At 44.1% G+C, this 19,002-nt stretch overlaps 1 protein-coding gene across 1 annotated transcript in view; it reads left to right on the forward strand.

Moving 5' to 3' along the window:
- The window catches only part of LOC122813175 (leucine-rich repeat-containing protein 19-like), a 615,392-nt gene that overhangs the window by 169,996 nt on the left and 426,394 nt on the right, over positions 1–19,002 (forward strand). The window contains exon 3 of the mRNA XM_044085333.1: positions 13,741–13,849. Within this exon, the coding sequence (XP_043941268.1) occupies positions 13,763–13,849 (87 nt within the window). The 5' untranslated portion in view covers positions 13,741–13,762. The remainder of the gene's footprint in view (positions 1–13,740; positions 13,850–19,002) is intronic.

The raw sequence follows: 19,002 nt of genomic DNA on the forward strand, positions 1-19,002 counted from the left end.
CAACCCCCCCCCCCCCCCGGACAAAAGGCCCAGAGTGGAGGAAGAATACCTTTCCTCGGACCAGGCCTCCATTACTTCAGAGCATTCTGAGGACCAGGAACATTCTTACTCCCCTTTCAAAGATTCTGATGCAGAGGAGTCCATTCCCTCTGTCTCCCCCCCTGAGGATTACTCTTTTGGGGAAACCTTGCATACCTTGAGGGAACACTTCCACTGGGAAGGCCAAAAGTACTCAGACTCCAAGAAAAGGCTCAGGGATTTCCTCTTGCTCCCTCAGCACAGGCATCTGGCTATACCTCCTGTCTTAGACATATTAGATGATGTGTATTCAGAGGCCAGCCTTAACCCAGATTCTTTACCTCCAGCTCCAGTCAAGCCTGACAGGTATTACCGGGTGCCTGATTCACACCAATTCCTATACAAAAGCCTTTCGGCTGACCCAGAAACTATTTCACAGGGTCCCTAGGGAATTAAGGCCTCCACTGCCAAAAATCCATTACCTTCAGAGAGAGATTCCAGAGCTTTAGAAAGGTGGGGGGAAAAGGTATACACCTCGGCCACTTTAACCATGAGGGCATTAAACTGTCAGTTCCATATGTTAAAGTATCAACAGTTTTTGTTATCTCAGTTGAAAAGCAAAATGTCACAACCTGGACAACCAGACTTGAAGGAGTTGCAGGATTTGTTGCATAGTGCAGAGCAAGTGGGTAAACATACCTTGCAATGTGGTTTTGATGCTTTAGAGGCCTCTTGTAGAGCTGCTGTTACAGGATCAGTCATACGTAGACATGCTTGGCTCAAAGAGCAAACCTTACCAGATCATGTCAAAGCTAAATTACTAGATGCACCTCTTCAGAAAAGATGTATTGTTTGGTGTTAAAGCTGAGGAGGTATTAAAGAAAATGGAGGAAAAGGCAAAATCAATGCAAACAGTGAAAGATTTCCTACAGGTACAACCGCCACGTTTCAGTAGAAATTGGCCTTCAAAAAATTGGTCCTTTCCAGCCACAGACAGACCACAAAGAGGTAGATACAGGTGCCCGAGAGGTAGAGGGCAATCTCAAGGATCATTTAGAGGCAGACAATGGCAAACACCTACACCAAGAGGGGGTGAGGATAGTTCACAGCCATTCAGAAAGCAGACCCAATGACTTTCCCCTTTGCATGCCAAGCAAGGCTCAAATGGCAGCACCTTTAGGCGGAAAACTGGCATTATTTTCGAAAAATTGGCATATTGTCACAAAAGATAAATGGATCCTGGACATTATAGACAGAGGCTACAGATTCCACTTTCACACCCTTCCAAAAATGAGGGGCATGCCAAACCTGCCACACAATCAAAGGGCAGAGGCACAAAAACAAATTTCAGATCTCATGGGCATGAAAGCTATTCAAGATGTACCTGCACAAGAGCAGGGTCAAGGTTTTTATTCCAGACTATTCCTGGTACCAAGGAAGGGCAAAGATTGGAGACCTATTTTGGACCTATCCATCCTAAACACATATTTACTCGTACCAAAGTTCAAGATGCTCACATTACAGCAGCTTCTTCCCATGCTGGGCAAGGAGTCTTGGCTGGTGACATTGGACCTCAAGGAGGCATACCTGCATGTCCCAATCAGACAAGATTGCAGAAGATACCTCAGATTTCTTGCAGGTTCATCCCATTATCAATTCTCTGCATTGCCCTTTGACTTATCTACTGCACCCAGAGTGTTCATGAAATGCCTGGCATCAGTAATTGCCTTCTGCAGACTTCAAGGGATACAAATATATCCATATCTGGACGACTGCCTGATCCAAGCGGACAGCAAACACACTCTTCTGAAACACCTGGCGTTTGTAATAATGTTGTTGAAATCTCTGGGATACACAGTCAACAAAAAGAAGTCAAGACTAATACCCTCTCAAACAATAATTTTCCTGGGTGCCAGCTTGGATACAAACACTCAGATGGCCTACCTCACGCCAGAGAAACAAGGGCAATTAACTCAATACTTCAGAAAACTGGCAACCTTCACCAGGCTGACTGCAAGGAAAATCCTGCAGGCTCTGGGATTCATGGCATCTTGCATCCTGCTAATCCCATGTGCAAAGCTGCATATGAGGAAACTTCAATGGTACCTAAAAAAAACTTATGGTCTCAACACAGCCACAGTTTGGAAACAATCATACCACTGATTCCATGTCTTCAAAAGGAATTTCTGTGGTGGGCTCAAGCATGCCAAAGAAACATAGGTCTCCCATTCTGCAAGCCTCAAGCAAATCAAGTCATCACAACAGATGCCTCGGACTACGCCTGGGGGGCGCACATGACAGATCGGTGCATTCAGGGCAAATGGTCACAAAAAGAAAAGCACCTACACATCAATCAAAAGGAAATGCTAGCAGTAATAAATGCCATTATGGCTTTCAAAGACCTACTGCATCCAGGGCAGCTATTGATAAGAACAGACAACACCACAGTGATGTGGTACATAAACAAACAGGGAGGAACTCATTCATATCCCCTGTGCAGACTAGCCATGTCCCTTTGGAACACAGCTCTGGAATTGCAAATCCAACTTCAAGCACAATTCCTGCCAGGGAAGGAAAACATACTGGCAGACAACCTGAGCAGAAATATGACAGATCCACACGAATGGAAGTTGCATCCTCAAGTTTTTACAATGATAATTCAAGCATGGGGAAGGCCAGACATAGATCTCTTTGCCACCCACAGAAATTACCAATTGACAAAATTCTGCTCAAGGACCTTTCATCCACAGGCCTGGAAAGTGGATGCACTCTCTTTCAGTTGGACAACAATGACGGTTTATGCCTTTCCACCTCTTCCACTGCTGGCCAAAGTTCTATTAAAAGCCAGAGCAGACAGACCAAAGATGATTCTCATTGCTCCAGACTGGCCAAGACAACACTGGTACTCACTCCTGAGGAGCCTGACACATTCCCCACCATGGATCCTGCCTCTAATGCCTCTTCTACTGACTCAGCATAACTTCAAAACTCTTCACAGTCAGCTGAAAACACTCAATCTAGCCGCATGGAGAATTCCTTAAATTCACAGCAGACCCTACTCTCCAAGGAGGTGCAGGATGTCATTTTGGAGGCCAGAAGGCCTTCTACTAGAAAAGCCTACTCCGCAAAATGGAAACGGTTTTGTGTCTGGAATCAGAAAAAGGGTCAGAATCCTGGAATACCTCAAATACTACAGTACCTAGCCGAGCTGCTAAGCAGTGGACTTTCATTCTCCTCCATCAAAATCCATGCCTCAGCCATTTCTGCAGAGTACAACACTGATCCTCCTTTATTCTCTCACCCTCTCTTAAGACAGTTCCTCAGAGGGGCTAAGAACATCAAACCCCCAAGCAAGCAACCAGTACCGGCTTGGGACCTCAATTTCATTCTAGAAAAACTAACCCTGCCTCCTTTTCAGCCAGCTGCTTCAACAGATCTGCAATATTTGTCATGGAAAACAGCCTTCCTTCTAGCTATCACCTCAGCACGCAGGGTTTTGGAACTACAAGCCCTCATGGCTGTGCAGCCTTTCATCATTTTCCATCAGGACAGAGTTTCCTTACGAACCAATCCTTCATTTATGCCAAAGGTAGTATCCAGGGTAGCCTTGAATCAGGCTATCCACTTACCTACGTTTTACCCTAATCCACAAAACAAAGGGGAGAGGCTACTACATTCCTTGGACATTCACAGACAGCTCCATTATTATTTGGACAGAACAAAGCCTTTCAGAAAATCAGAGCAACTCTTTGTATCCTATGCTACAGGTGCTCAAGGGAAGCCTATTTCCAAACAGACAATCTCAAAATGGATAGCCCACTGCATACGCTTTTGTTACTCTTTTCATGGTAAAACTGTACCTACAGGCATCAGATCTCACTCCACAAGGGCCACAGCTACCTCTGCTGCCTTCCTCAGGGGGTTCCTACCAAAGATATTTTGAAAGCAGCCACTTGGAGTTCTGTACATACTTTCTCCAAGCACTATCACCTACCATTATACTCCAAAACTAGAGCGAGCTTTGCCACTGCAATCTTGCAGGGCATCCTGGCTCCACCTAGTTCCACTTAGTGCCTACCACCCCTTTATTAGCTTTGGGATTCTACCCATCTGTTATGACTGCAGCTGTATGCACGATGAACATAGTACAGTTTTGTACCTACCATAAATGTAGATGTTCGAGTGCTAATACAGCTGCAGTCCAGGTTTCCCTCCCTCCTTCCCCTCTTGGGACAGGCCTTATGGCTAACACCTCCTCATACAACCTCATTGGGGTATTCTTTTATGGTGTATTTGCTTGCAACTACTGTTTTTTGATTATATTGCATTTGCTTTACTACATAAATTTATGTTTTGCCTTCCTTCTGGGGGCACCTGACATCTGGGGCAAGAAAAACTGAAGAAAATGGCGTCGGCTGGTTCTTTTATACCCCTGTCGCACTGACGTCAGGGAAGAAGCGACGACAACCGACGCTGGACCTAGACTTTGGAATTCGGCCAACCGAGGACCCGCCTGACGGCAGGAGAACCTATCTGTTATGACTGCAGCTGTATTAGCACTCGAACATCTACATTTATGGTAGGTACAAAACTGTACTTTCTGTTGTCCACTTTACTCTTCAGCTGTCATGCCATTCTTCTGTCAAACAAAACCCTGACACACTGTGCCATTTGACTGCCGCACTTCTGATTCTAGATTTTCAGACACCCATTTTGCTCAACCTCCCTTCCTAGATACTTGAAGCTGTTAACCTGTTCCACTATTTTCTCTTCTATCTCAGTTTTCAGCTTCTTCTGATTTCCCCAATTTTCTACCATGATAATTGTCTTGCCTGTACTCAGTTTCATCCTAAGTGCCTTCAGCTTTGCTTTTCAACCCCCTATCATCTGTTACAGTTCCAGTTCAGAGTCTCCTCATAGTGCCACATCATCTACATACAGAAACTTTGTTGATGATCTGTCTCCTTCGATATGTTTGTTAATGTGTCCATCACTAATAAGAGCAGCAGTGGACTCAGAGCTAAACCCTGATGCACACCCACTCACATTGAGAAACCCTCTGTGAGATCAAACACTTTTTGTACTTTTGTCATTGGGTCCTTGTACATAGCCTGCATTAATGACACCAATGTTTGTGAGACTTTGAATGTGTGTACGACTGCCGAAATCAGCTTCTTGAGGTCTTGTCATATGTTTTCTCCAAGTCTAGAAATGCTCATTTGGATTCTTTCCTAACTTTCAACTTTTACCCCACTATATAGTTCACTGGAGACATTAGGTCAGTTGTTCTGCATCCTGATTTAAATCCAAACTGCTTTTCTCAATTCTTATTTTCTACTACCCTGTGTATTAATTTATCAATCACCAAAACAATGTAAGAATCCTCTTTGTGTGGAAGATTTTCAATTCATGTATACCTAGTTAATCACTGTATATTAATAAGATCAGATAGTGGTAGTAGCAGTGCAAACGTAAACTCATCCTAAGTCAAAAAATAATAAATAATATAATTTGAAGTATTATACAGAATTACTAAGTATTCAAAAATAATCCAAGCAGGGAAGACAGTCTATTTCCAGTCAAAAATCCTTTATTAAGCACACAGACAAGTGATCCAAGTATGACAAAAATAGCAAAATAATAGTTTCATCACAAATGTTCTAACTATATATAATATTGTGCTGTAAAACACATTGTGTTGGTATACATGTTAACAAATTCACATCCCTTTCCCCATCAGTGTGACATTTAAACTGGTCCTGCCCTACTTAGTAGCTGTCATAATAATTATAACCCTTATGTACTTTAAGTAAAATTAATAATGATGTGGTACTTCTTATTAACCAGATTATTAAGTATGTGATTTTATCCAATATATAATATATATAAAAACCTTAGACCATTTGAAAATATAAAAATATATATAAGTATACACATGTACATTTTGCATGCAAAAAATCCATTGTGCAAACCATATTCTATTTCCATAACCTGTTGTTAACAAAAATCGCTTTCGTCCTTCTAGACTTCTTCAGGTCTGTGTTCAAGAACCCTAAAAAACTATCTACAAAAAATGTTATTGTATTATTAGCTAGCATTGTTATTAAACATTATTTCAAGTAAAGTAGAAAAAAGAATAAGAAAAAAGAAAAAAAAATGTATGATAGAAACAAAATATACATTTCTGTTAAAAATTATTTACCATGGTATTTAAAACCAACTGGAAAAATAAAATAAAATAAAATTTGTCATGTAAACAATGTGGCAATTTTTTAAGTTCCAGTACACTTTTAAATGAACAATAGTAGTTTATTCCAGGCTTCCTGAAAGAGTTCAGCTTTAATTGCCACGAGTTCATATTTTTCCAGCATATTCAGGATGTCTCCTTCAAGATCACCCATGTCTATGCTATCCAGTATCTGGAACTTGAAGCCTGTCTGTCTTTTATGCAGAGCAAGGTGTTTGGCTAGTGCATTATTTTTACATCCAAAGCGGATTTCTGCCAGATGACATAAAATCCTATGCTTAAGTTTATTTACAGTCTTGCCCACATAAAATGCATCACATTTGTTGCACTGTGCCCTGTAAATTACTTTTGTAGTGGTACAGTCACCCCCTGCACTAGTCTTAATGATTTTCTTTAAATAAGGGCAATAAAGACTATCACCTTGCTGTATAATTATACAAAATGTACAATTAGCTTCACATCTTTTAGTGTTTCTGTCGTATAGTCTAGGTTTAAATTCAATAAAACTTGTAATGTTCCTGGCCTTCCTGTAAACAAGGGATGGGGCTTCACCTAAGATGTTAATCAGATAAGGGTTTCCTGTGACAATGGCCCAGTTTTCTTTAATAACATTTTTGATACTAAAGTGCATGTCAGGATGCAACTATTTTCGCATTTGTTCCAATCACCATCTCCAACACTTTCATGCAGTGTAACAAGAGAAGTCCTTCTATATCACTGTTGCAGTATCCAAAACAGAAGGGATCTCTTGTCCAGGGCAGCTCGACACTTGGTCAGTATACAAAAGCCTAATGATCATGCATGCTCCGTAGGTCACATTTATGCTCCCTGCACAGAACGTGGGGCATAAAAGGGACATACAGATGCAACTACCCAGAACATCTTTGCTGCCATTTTGAATGTTACTTTTGCTAGTTTGTCTGAATGCCTTGTTGCTGTACTGAATACTTAGTCACCATATAAGTGCCACATTGGGTATTGGGGTTGCACAAACCTTTTAAGGTTTTCCCCTTTTCCAAACTTTTGCCTTCTAATACAGCTAGTAGGGCAATGGAGAGTATTGGTAAGAAAGTTTACACTGCTTCTACTTTGTCCCTTAGGGCTGTTATTTACCAGACCCGCAAGACCAGTTTTGCCCTGGCCTTGATTCCTCAGGCTTGTCGGGTTGTTTCTGACCTTCCTGATTCTGAAGGCAAATTCTCTGTCTTATTTATTTTAGGTTCTGCTTCCGAAGTGGCTTGCCACTCTTTTAAGTGTAGCTATGATGCTGCTGATGCCTCTTCTAGGGCTGCAGCTTTTGGATCTGTCATGAGGTTTTATTCTTGGCTTTTTCTTCAGTCTCTGCCTGAGAACGTTAAGGCCAAGTTGTTGGATGCTTCTTTGGATAATAAACATATTTTTGGGACTGCTAGTGATGACATCTTTAAGTCTCCTCAAGAGAAAGACAAAGCCTTGCAGTACCTTAAACATATTTTTGTCTCTCCAAATCCCACGTTCCAGAGGAATTATCCTTCTAGATCTGCTTTTGTTGACAGGCAACCCCACCAGGCCCCAAGGGCAGGAAGAATGAGAGGCAGCCCCCCCCCCCCCGCTAAGGCTTCTCAGATTTCTGTGACCCAGAAGCCTGCCTTATCTGATAAGCCTGCTTCTCTTTGACAATTCACCCCTCCTTCTTTTAGACCAGGTTCCTTTGTCCCTTTCACTTTCCCTTTGCTTCCAATTTGGCATCTCATCACTTCAGACCCTTGGGTTCTTTCTATCATCTGTCAGAGTTACTTCATGGTATGGAAGTCCCTCCCTCCTTTTTCAGGGATTCCTCAACCTCCTGTAGAGCAACTTCCTCATTTCCCAGAGGTGGTAGGGTCCCTGGTGAACAAAGGAACCTTTCAACCTGTCCCCCCTTCCCAAGTGGTAAAGGGTTTTTATTCTAGGATGTTCCTGGTTCCTTGAAAGGAGGGCACTTGAAGACCTATTCTGGATCTCTCCTGGCTCAACACCTTTCCCAAGGTCCCTTCTTTTTGTATACTTACTTTTCAAGCTCTACTTCCTCTTTTGTTAACCCAGGCTTTTCTTCTGTCCTTGTATCTGAAAGATGCTTACCTTCATATCCGTATTCACCCTCTTTTCAAGAAGTTTTTACATTTCTCTGTGTATTCCTTTCATTTTCAGTCCTCTGCTTTGCCCTTTGGCTTCTCTACTGCCCCAAGGATATTCACAAAATGCCTAGCTCCTGTGATTGCTTTCTGCAGGCTCCAAGTCATTCAGATTTTTTTCTTATCTAGATGACCTGTTGCTTCAGGTGCCTTCTCTCAGTTGCCTGTTACAGGATCTGAAATTCACCATATCTCTTCTTTAAAGTCTGGGGTTTACTATCAACTTCCAAAAGTCCATCCTGACTCCCTCTCAGGATCACGTGTATCTGGGGTGGAGGATTCCAATGTTGGCCTCTTTTCTACTTCTAAAAAGTTTTGTCATTGACAACCTTCTTTCAGCCTTTTCTTCCTCTGACTGCCATGCCAGCAAGGGAGTTTCTTTGGGCCTTGGAATTCATGGCCTCTTCTATTCCAATGCTTCCTCTTGCCAGACTACATATGCAGAAACTTCAGTGGTACTTCAAGTCAGTTTGGCTGCAGCATTGTCACCCTCTGGATTTTAGTGTAGAAATTTGAGTGGTGGATTCAACAGTTTGCTCTCAACCCAGGCTGGGCTTTTCAGCCTCCAGTCTCTCCCCAAGAGCTGTTCACTGATTCCTCAGATGTGGTGGGAGACTTCTTTTGATCACATGAAAGTTCAGGGTCTCTGGCTTCTCCATTAGCAGTCAGACCATATCAACATCAAAGAGAAGAGAGCTCTGGTTATGGGCCTTCAAGGTTTTTACCCCATGTTCTCTCTAGGCCCTGTGAAGGTGTACACAGACAACACTACATTGATGTGGTATGTCAACAAGCAGGGAGGCATGACATCTTACCTCCTCTGCAGGATGGCTGTTCAGTCTTGGGAGGTGGTTGTCAGTTATCAGTTAACTCTTCAGGCAGTATACATTCCTTCAGAGCACAATCTAGTGACAGACTGAGCAGTAACAAAACACAGGCTCGCAAATGGATGCTTCACAGAGACATGTTTCTGGACCTTGTCCATCAGTGAAGTATTTGTTGTGTGAATCATTTTTGCCTCTCCTCTGAACAGGCATCTCCCTTTCTTCTGTTCCAGAGTGCCATGCCATCTGGCATGGAATATGGATGCCCTTTCTTTTCCTTGGAAGGGGATGTTTCTTTACTCTTTCTTTCCTCTTTCTCTACTCCAAGAGTCCTGCAGAAGATTCAACTGGGCTCCCTGAAACTCTTGCTAGTAACTCCCTTTTGGCCAAGACAGCAGTGGTTACCCCTCTTAATGCATCTGGCCTGGGGCAATAACCACAAGTTACTTCACCAATTGAACTTCCTCACACAGACAAGAGGTCACTCATCCCTCCTCACTTGTCCATTTATTAACTGACACTGTCAGTGATAGGGTTTTGATCCCTTGCAGGCACCTCTTTTCTGAGGAAGTGCTCAGGGTTTTACAGGAGGCAAGGAAACCTTCTACAGAAAATCTTATATGTCCAAATGGAAAAGATTTTCTGTCTGGTGCCATGCTCATAGCCTGGGCCCTTTTTCAATGGGAGTCCCTCTGGCCCTCTGTTGTTTGTGTGAGATGCTTCAATCTGGCCTGGCCTATTCATCTTGTGAAGGCCATTTGTCAGTCATTTCTGCTGGTCTGCCCTTGAATCCTCTTTTGACTTCTTGTTTTAAGGTCAAACAATTTCTTAAAGGCATCCTGCATATTAGGATACCAAGGGAACCTATTCCTTCTCCTTGGCACCTTAATTTTATTTTGGAAAAATTGACTCTGGCTCCTTTTGAGGCTGTAGATTCTGTTTCTTTGCAACTTTGTACCTAGAAGACTGTTTTATTGGTGGTCTTTACTTCTTCTCAGAGGTTTTCTGAGCCCCAGGTCCTTATGGCTGTTCCTCCTTTTTTGGTTTTTCATAGGGAGAGGGTGTCCCTTCATACTAATCCTTCTTTTTTGTCGAAAGTAGTAAATGAGTTGTCCTTGAGTCAGTCAGTACAAGTTCCTTCCTTTTTTCACTTCTCCTCAGTCTGCAAATGAGAGGGTCCTGCATACTTTGGATTTGCACAGAAAGGTCTGGTACTATTTGGATGAAACTAAGGCCATTTGTAAATCTGATCATCTTTTTGTTTCCTTTCATTCCAGGTCTTTGGGTTTGGCTGTTTCTAAGCAAGCCTTCTCCTCCTGGATATCTAAGGCCATTTCCTGTTGTTGTTCTTTTCATGGCAAATTTCTGTCTACTTCTGTTAGAGCTCATTCCACTAGGGCTGTTGCCTCTTCTGGTGCCTTCTTCAAAGAACTGGACACCAATTCCATCGCTGAAGCTGCTACTTGGTCTTCAGTGCATACTTTTACTAAGCATTATTAATTGCTATTGTTCCTATTCATGTAAACACTCCTACACACAATATGCTAATACTACATACCAGTCTTTTTCTTCTCCTCTCATGCATAGTGTACATCACAACGTCACATACAACTCTCCTCTCTCCATCAACTCTATAAAAGTACAACCTCCACCACATACAGTACCCAAATCTTACACATAATAATATCACTTTATTTATTTCACACCAATCTCACTGACTTCTTCAACCACAAAATAACACTAACCAACAAACTACCAAAAACACCCATACTCAGATACCACATACGCAAATCTAAACTCCTGTACATAATTGTCAATATAGCAAATAGGCTCACTATAAATGGGGACATTCACCCCAACCCTGGCCCTAGTACCTTCCCTACAACCCAATCTCAACCCCAAAATATTCTAAACATACCTCACAAAAGATTTGACTTATTATTACTGAAGATTAATCTCAGAAGTATTCTTAGCAAAATTAATGAACTACATGCTTCCTCCCTTTACTCACCAGATTTAACCATTTTTATTGAGACTTGGCTAAACAGCACATCTCCAATAATGAGGTGAACCCCCCCCCCCGGTTATAATATTTTAAGGTCTGACAGAAAAGTGAAAAGGGGTGGCGGATTTTATACATAAATGACCTCATACTTCAACAACTCAATCCCAGTATAACTACCCCAGATGACACTGAACTACTAGCAGCTAAGCTGAAAATCAACTCCACCAAATTTATAGCTATAATAGCTATCTACATACCCCCTGGCAAAAATGTTCTAATCATTGAACAGATCATACAAACTATTTCCAATAATATTAGATATGAAACCATTATTATGGGTGATTTTAATGCTGACTGGGCTACCTTCAGCTCACAAAATCCTAGCAATCATATCAACCTGTTTGGTTTTACTCAACTTATCCAAAATCCCACTAGAATTGACAAAAACTCTCATAGACAGTCTATCCTAGACTGGACCCAGACTAACAAACCCACTCAGTATCATAATGCTGGCTGTCTACCAGACAGCCTCAGTGTTCACTTACCTACCTACTTGCAAAGACAAAATAGCAACCTTATGAAACACATTATCTACCACCAAATCCACAGTAAGAAATATTTCAACCCCCAAGAACTAACAGACACCCTAAAAAGATGTAATTGGTCTTCACTTAAGTCCTTACCTTTAGATACTGCTGTTGAATACTTTAATAGTATTTTTCTCAGCATTCTTAACAGTATGGCACCCCTTAGAAGAATTCGAGTTAAAACTAATTATGCTCCATGGCTGTCCAAAGAAACAAAAACCTTACTTAAGCTAAAAGACAAAACATGGGCCTAATGGCAAACCTACAGGACACAACCCTATCATTTAGCTTATCAACAAGCTAGAAACAAAGCCAAACAACAAATCAAACAAGATAAAAAAACTACTACACAAACTTACAACATATACATCAAAAAAAAAAAAAAAAATTACAAAACGTTTGGACTGCAGTCAAGCAAATCCTTTATCCAGGGCAAGCCACTACTTCCTCCACCGAATATACCAAACATATCTGAAACTATAGTGGAAAACTTCAACAAATACTTCACTGAAAGTATTCTGGTCCTAACAAATAACACACACTGCCCCCAAGAATCATCTACTGTCCTTCACATTAATAATAGTGATTCCTTTTTTTCCACCCTATTCCCTCCAAAACCAGTGAAAAACTTCTTATGAAATTAAAACCAACCAGAATAGCTGCCAACAATCTGCCAACTGTTTTTTTTTTAAATAGCTGCCAAAGGAATTTCCTATCCAATATCAATCTTGATCAACTGCTCTATTGTAGAACAGCATGTCCTGTCAATCTGGAAAATCTCTCACATAATCACCCTTCACAAAGGTGGACAGTCTAAAATTAAACTGTTGTCAAAACTGCAGAAAGGAGATCATTTGTACTCCAATAATAGAGATGTAATGAGGAGAAATCAGACACATTCAGAATCCTGAGATGGCTGAACCAAGCAGACAAATGTCACAACCAAATGAACAATTGCCATGACCAAGGGAATCCAAAGAAGTGGAAGATTTTGAGTCAGAATTTTAAAGTCCTCACCTGACTAATCGCAACACACTTAAATAGTACACATTGCCTAAAAGAGATACACATTAACTAAGACTCTATTTGATGTCAGAGTGGAAAGGGGGTTGAGGGTCTATGAACACTGCCAAGCTTATTTACCTTGGAAAAGTACATATGCACTAGTAGACAAGTCTGAAAAGTGAGCAAACAAAAAAACAGACCCCTTAAATGTCTAAGCAGAATAAGTAAGATACAAGAAGATGGCAGCATTTCATAGGTGAAGAATAATGTTCCAAAGAAGTACAACAAGCACACGTTGTTAGTCAGAGTATACCCAAAGTTCTCCACAGTTTCACAGAATGTCCATATTTTTGTCTCATATTTTGGTCTGACAAATCATTGAGGATTTTAGTTGCTAAATAATGACAGACATCTGAGTTTCAGGCTTCATATCCTTCAGAAACCATATGCTGAAGCATATCTTGTTAGTCTAGCGACTTTCTAAGTTGATAAGAGTGATATTCAAAATATATCTCTGAATTTCGGCCTTTGTGCTACCATTATTTTGGCTTTGTCTCTGATTCTTGGAGCTAACAGGAGGAGAGGTATGAGTCGGAGGGGTAAATAGAGGTTCTGTGTCAGAGCCGAGGAGTGGAAGACCAGTAGAGATGACAGAAGGAAAGTTGTTGGCAAAATTCAGTTCTATGAAACAAAGTCAGAAAGCAGTTTGCAGTTCCGAAAGGAGTTAATACAAAAGATTCGACCAAATGATTCTATTTGTACTTATCTGTTACTAAGTTTTAAGCCTTTGCTGACACATTTAATTAATTAGTTCTAAACCATGCTGTTGATCAAACCGAGTATACTTCCTTCATCCTAGTAACATTTTTTTCCTTCCTAGTAACATTTTTTTCCATTACAGAGGATCTGAGTTGCTGAAGGTCATGGCTCCAGAACAGTTTCTTGTGGGAATAGCTATACTGTCCTTATCAACCAGCACTGGATCAAGCCCCTGCCAGACTGAAAACAAAGTAAGTACAACATTCCACTGCATGATTGCAGAAGAGTGGTCAGAGAAAACAGGATAACGTACTTCTCTAAGATGATGCTTTTGTAGATAAGAGAGTTATAAGACATAGAAGATGGAGTAACCATTCTCCTGATTTATGCCACGTTATTACTAAACAGTATTTAATGTCTGGGATCACACTGTTTTTTTCTTTAATGTAAATTGTACTTGAGGTCTTGACGTACTAAAAGTCTCCTGTTTTATGTAGCACAACGTAAGTGTCTGCTACTTGTTAGAGAAGGTTGGTTATAGATTGCTTTTCTTTCTGCTTAGTTAAATGTGGATTTGGGAAGGAGTGTAGGACAGCGGTATAGTTAAGCTTGTTTTCAAAATTACTGAACTAACTCGGCACCTTGCATTTCATTCTAAACACAGAACCGATGATCTGAAGTAGTTAACTTCATTTGTCCATCAACCTGAGTATTGGATCCATATCGGATCCGAGCCGGCAGCTTCAAACAGCTAAGATCCGAGCTCCAAGCTCCTCCCCTTGCCCATAATCCCCTGCTATCCCTTCCTGACCTCAGATCTCATTTGCCGCGGTTCAGTCAGCAGCTCTGAATGAGTTCCAGGCGTGGGAGTAGATCGTTTTTGTGAGAAAAATCCTTTTCTTTTTTCTATTCTAGCAGTAAAAATTTGTGTGTGTGTGTTGCTCTTTAGTTAGTTTCCAGTTGTTAACTGTTTTTGTAGTTAATTTTAGTTAAATTACCTCCCCCCTTGTGTGTGAAGGTGCGTCTGTCTTTGGGCCTAGTGTAATTTTGTCCCTAGTCATGTCTGAGGCCCCTAAAGCCTTCTTTTCTAATTGCACCAAGTGTGGCCATAAGCTGTCCCCAGTGGATGGCCACACTCGGTGTGTTATCTGCCTTCGGGTTGACCACCTCTCCTCAGGCTGCACCATTTGTGCAGCCTTCAACCCCAGGGCTTTGAGGGACAGGAGGTTGAAGTTGATTCTGGTGGGACTGTTGCCCCCGGACTTGACTTCATCCTCCTCTCCCTCTGTGGCACCTGCCACGGCCGCGGCAGTGATACCTTCCATCCCTGTTCCCCTGGCCGGGACTCACCCTCCCACCTCAGGCCAGAAGAGAGGGAAGCTAGGAGGGAGAGGAGAAAAGAGAAGCACCACAAGCGGCGGGCCGAGTCTTCCTCCTCGGCCCCGCCGGCCAAGCAAGCAGCTTCTCCCAGGGCCTCCGGGCCTTCTCCTTCCCGGCTCCATTCACCCCGTATTTCCCCAGAGCCGGAGGAGGAGGAGACCTGGCCGCCTTCGAGGTCATCGAGGTGGCACTCCCGGCCCGCCTCGGTGGCCTCCTCTAGGTCCACCCGAAGCTTGTCCGATGCAGACATGGACCGGATGATGTATAGGTTCCTCCAGGCCAAGCTGCAGATGGGAGTGCTCCTGCCTCCCACCCCTCCGGGGGGGAGCTCGACCCCCTTTTTTGCCCCGGATTGCTCCTTCTCCAACGCACTTCTGGGGTTTGGAGCCTTCGGAGCCAGGTAGCATGGGAGCCAGGGGAGTGTCAGCGCTGATAGTACCTCGTACTTCAGCGCCGACGGCACCCTCTAGTTTGTTGGGTCCGTTTTCGGATCCGAGCTCTCGGAGCCGAGAGCTGAGCTTCGGATCTGGAGGTATCAGTGTGTCTTCAGCTCTGTCTCGGTCGGAGCATACTGGACCTTTGGATCTGATTGCTTCGGCGCCGGCTCCGATCCACACATCGGATCCGAGGGGACTGCTCTCAGATCCCAGAGAGAGCAGTTCTCCTTCAGTGTTCAATGTCGTGGAGAGGGTATTGTCGAGGGATTCGAGGCCCCAGGCTCCTGCTATGGTTCCACCCTGCACTCCCTCTCAGATGGGCCTACCTTCCTTCACCCGGCACCAGGGACAGCCTGCGCCTACGTCCCAGATAGTTCCCTTGGAGGAACAGGATGTGGTTGGTGAGGCCTCTTTGGACAGCCCCCCTGAGGAGGTTCCTCACAAATGTAAGTGCAAGAGGAGGCACTTGGACTCACCTGAGTCCTTGACAGAAGACACAGACTTAGAGGAAGGGGAAGGTTCCCCAAGGTCACCTCCCAAAGACATCTCCTTCAGAGACATCATGGAAATGCTTCGAATTAGAGGGGGGTGGTCAGCCCAAAAACCTTCCTCTGATGAGTCTGTGTTTCTGGAGGCATTTGACGCAGGCCCATCTACCTCTTGGGTGTCCCCTCCCGCCAATCCCCTGGTAGACCTGATTACTACCAGGGCATGGAAAGAGCCGGACACTGTGGAGCCCATTCCAAAGAGACCAGATAAAATTCTCAGCCCCCCTTCTGATAGGACGTGTTGGAGCAAGGGTGCTCCTGTAGATGCCATGTTGGTGGCAGCCGCCACCAGAAAGGAACTAGCCCAGGAGAGTTCCTCAATCCATCCTCCAGACAAGGAGTCTCGAACGATGGACCGCCTGGGGAAGCGGATGTTTGCTTCAGCCACCTTCTCTGTAAGGTCACTGAATTATATGGCACACGTGATACGACTCTAGTGGGATCTCATCAAAGAATACGCCAGGTCGCCCCCAGAGTCCATGTCGGCTGAGGATAAGAAAGTATTCTCAACCCGAATGGCCACTCTCAAATCCTTTGTGAACATCTCTATGCGGATCCTCTCCCATGCTACGGAAGGAGCCGCTACAGCTAGCAGAGCGGGCATTGTCTTCTGACGGCATGCTTGGCTCCGCCATTGTGATTTTGTGGAACCCTTCAAGGTTTCCTTCGCTAATGCCCCGTTTGACGGTTCTTCGCTATTTGGCAAGACTGTATGCGACACGCTGGTCCAAAGCGAGAAAGACGGGAAGACATTGTCTGCCATCAGAGTCCGCTTCTCTGCTCCCCAGAGGTCCTTCTCTAGGAACCAAAAGGGACAGAAGAAGATGTGGTTCCGGAAGTCTCAAAAGTCCCATTTCGCTCCGGACCCCTTGTCCTTCAGAGGCAGAGGAGGACAGGGTGGACGCCGGCCCAGAGGCAGACGGGGACCAAAGAATTTTGGGTCGAGAGAACCCTTTTCTGATCAGCCCGCGCAGCAACCCTGAAGGGTTACCCGACTGCTCCACTCTGGAGGCAGTCGGGGGCATTTCTCGAGGCACCTAGCAGTTTGGGAGTCCATTACAACAGATCGCTGGGTGCTTCGAATCATATCCAGAGGTTACAAGATCCCCTTTCTCAATCTCCCTCCCAAACCCCAGAGCCTCCCCGATGTTCCACCCAATCAAAGGGAGGCAGCAGCCGTAGAAATACTCCAGCTGCTAGAAAAAAGAGCAATCCAGCACGTCCCCCCAGACCAATCCGGATCAGGATTTTACTCCAGGTTCTTCTTGGTACCAAAAAAAGACGGGGGACTTAAGACCAATCCTCCTTTCTAAACCTGTCAGTGGCCAAAGAAAAGTTCCAGATGGTCACCATTCAATCCATTCTCCCACTCCTGCAGGTGAATGACTGGATATGCTCTATAGACCTCAAGGATGCGTACTACCACATTTTGATGGACAGGCGATCCAGAAGGTTTCTCCGCTTCCGGCTAGGAGCCAGCTACTACCAGTTCAGGGTCCTTCCCTTTGGTCTCACCACAGCCCCCAGGATGTTCACCAAAGTCTTGGCAGTTGTAGCGGCCCACCTGAGACTCCAGGGAATACAAGTCTTTCCGTACTTGGACAACTGGCTCCTGACCCCCCCCCCAACAGGCATCTACTGTGTTCAGCCAGAGATTACTTCCTCCACTTGGCCTCCCGACTGGGAATCACACTCAATATCAAAAAATCTTCTCTTCAACCAACCCAGATCTTGGACTTCATTGGGGCCAGATTAAACACAAACCTTTTACAAGTCTTCTTAACTCCGGACTGGCTTCGAACACTAAAGCTCCACATGCTGGCCCTTCTACACTCCCCTGGCTCCTCCAGCGGAATTGGTCCTGAGGGCTCTAGGTTCCATGGTGGCAACAATCAACCTGCTACCCTTAGCACGCTTGAACATGAGGGTACTACAATGGACCTTGCAGGTTCAATGGTCCATCCCGCAACATCCAATGAGTTCACCCATCCCCCTCAGCAAGGTTTGCAGGAAAGCCCTATTCTGGTGGCTCCAGTCCCCAGACCTCCAGAAAGGGCGCCCCTTTTCTACGTCCCCTTCTCTAACCACGGTGACCACCGACGCTTCTCGCCTCAGGTGGGGGGGGCACTGTATGGGCAGAACCGTCCAAGGCATGTGGACCCATTCAGAGACCTTGTTGCATATCATTGTCCTAGATATTACAGCAGTGCTTTTGGTGTTACAAGCACTCCAAGTCCTTCTTCCCTTGGGGACAATTGCAATTCAGACAGACAACATGTCAGTAGTCTGGTATATCAATAAGCAAGAGGGAACCAGATCCTACCCACTTTGTCGAGAGGCCATGAGAGTTTGGGAATGGGCGATCTCCACCAACCGCTTTTTCATAGTGATGCACATTCCATGCCGGTCGAACATCTTGGCAGACAGGCTGAGTCGAACCATCCTTTCACAGTATGAGTGGTCTCTGAACCCAAGAGTAGTGAAGCAAATCTTCCTCAAGTGGGGTCAAACTTGCTGCGATCTCTTTGTGTCTCCTTCGAACGCAAAGTGCAGCGACTACTTCGCTCTAATTCCCCCACTGGGTGAATCTCCCAGAGACGCTCTGGTGCATGTTTGGCCATCCGGTCTACTTTATGCTTATCCACCTCTTCCCCTAATGCTAAAATTATTGCAGAAAGCCCGTCGGTTGGGGAGCAGAGTGATCCTCATAGCCCCATTCTGGCCTCGTCAAGCGTGGTTCCCATGTCTATGGTCTCATCTAGTGAATCCCCCATGGATTCTAGATCCCACTCCAGATCTGATCTCTCACCCACTAGGATTAACAACCCTGAACCTGGACAACCTCAAGCTTACAGCTTGGTTGATCCAGTTCCAGTAATAGCTAGGACTCCCGGTATCTCGTCCTCTGTTAAGGCTATTCTAGTAGCCGCTCACAAGCCTTCTACGAGAAAGGTTTATAATAGCAAATGGAAACGCTTTTCAATTTGAGTGGAGCACAGAAACTTAGACCCCTTTACAGCTCCGTTACCAGCAGTGCTA

The sequence above is a fragment of the Protopterus annectens genome, chromosome 10.part0, assembly GCF_019279795.1.
Source record: "Protopterus annectens isolate FY-2018-M chromosome 10.part0, PAN1.0, whole genome shotgun sequence".
Classification (NCBI taxonomy): Eukaryota; Metazoa; Chordata; order Ceratodontiformes; family Protopteridae; genus Protopterus; species Protopterus annectens.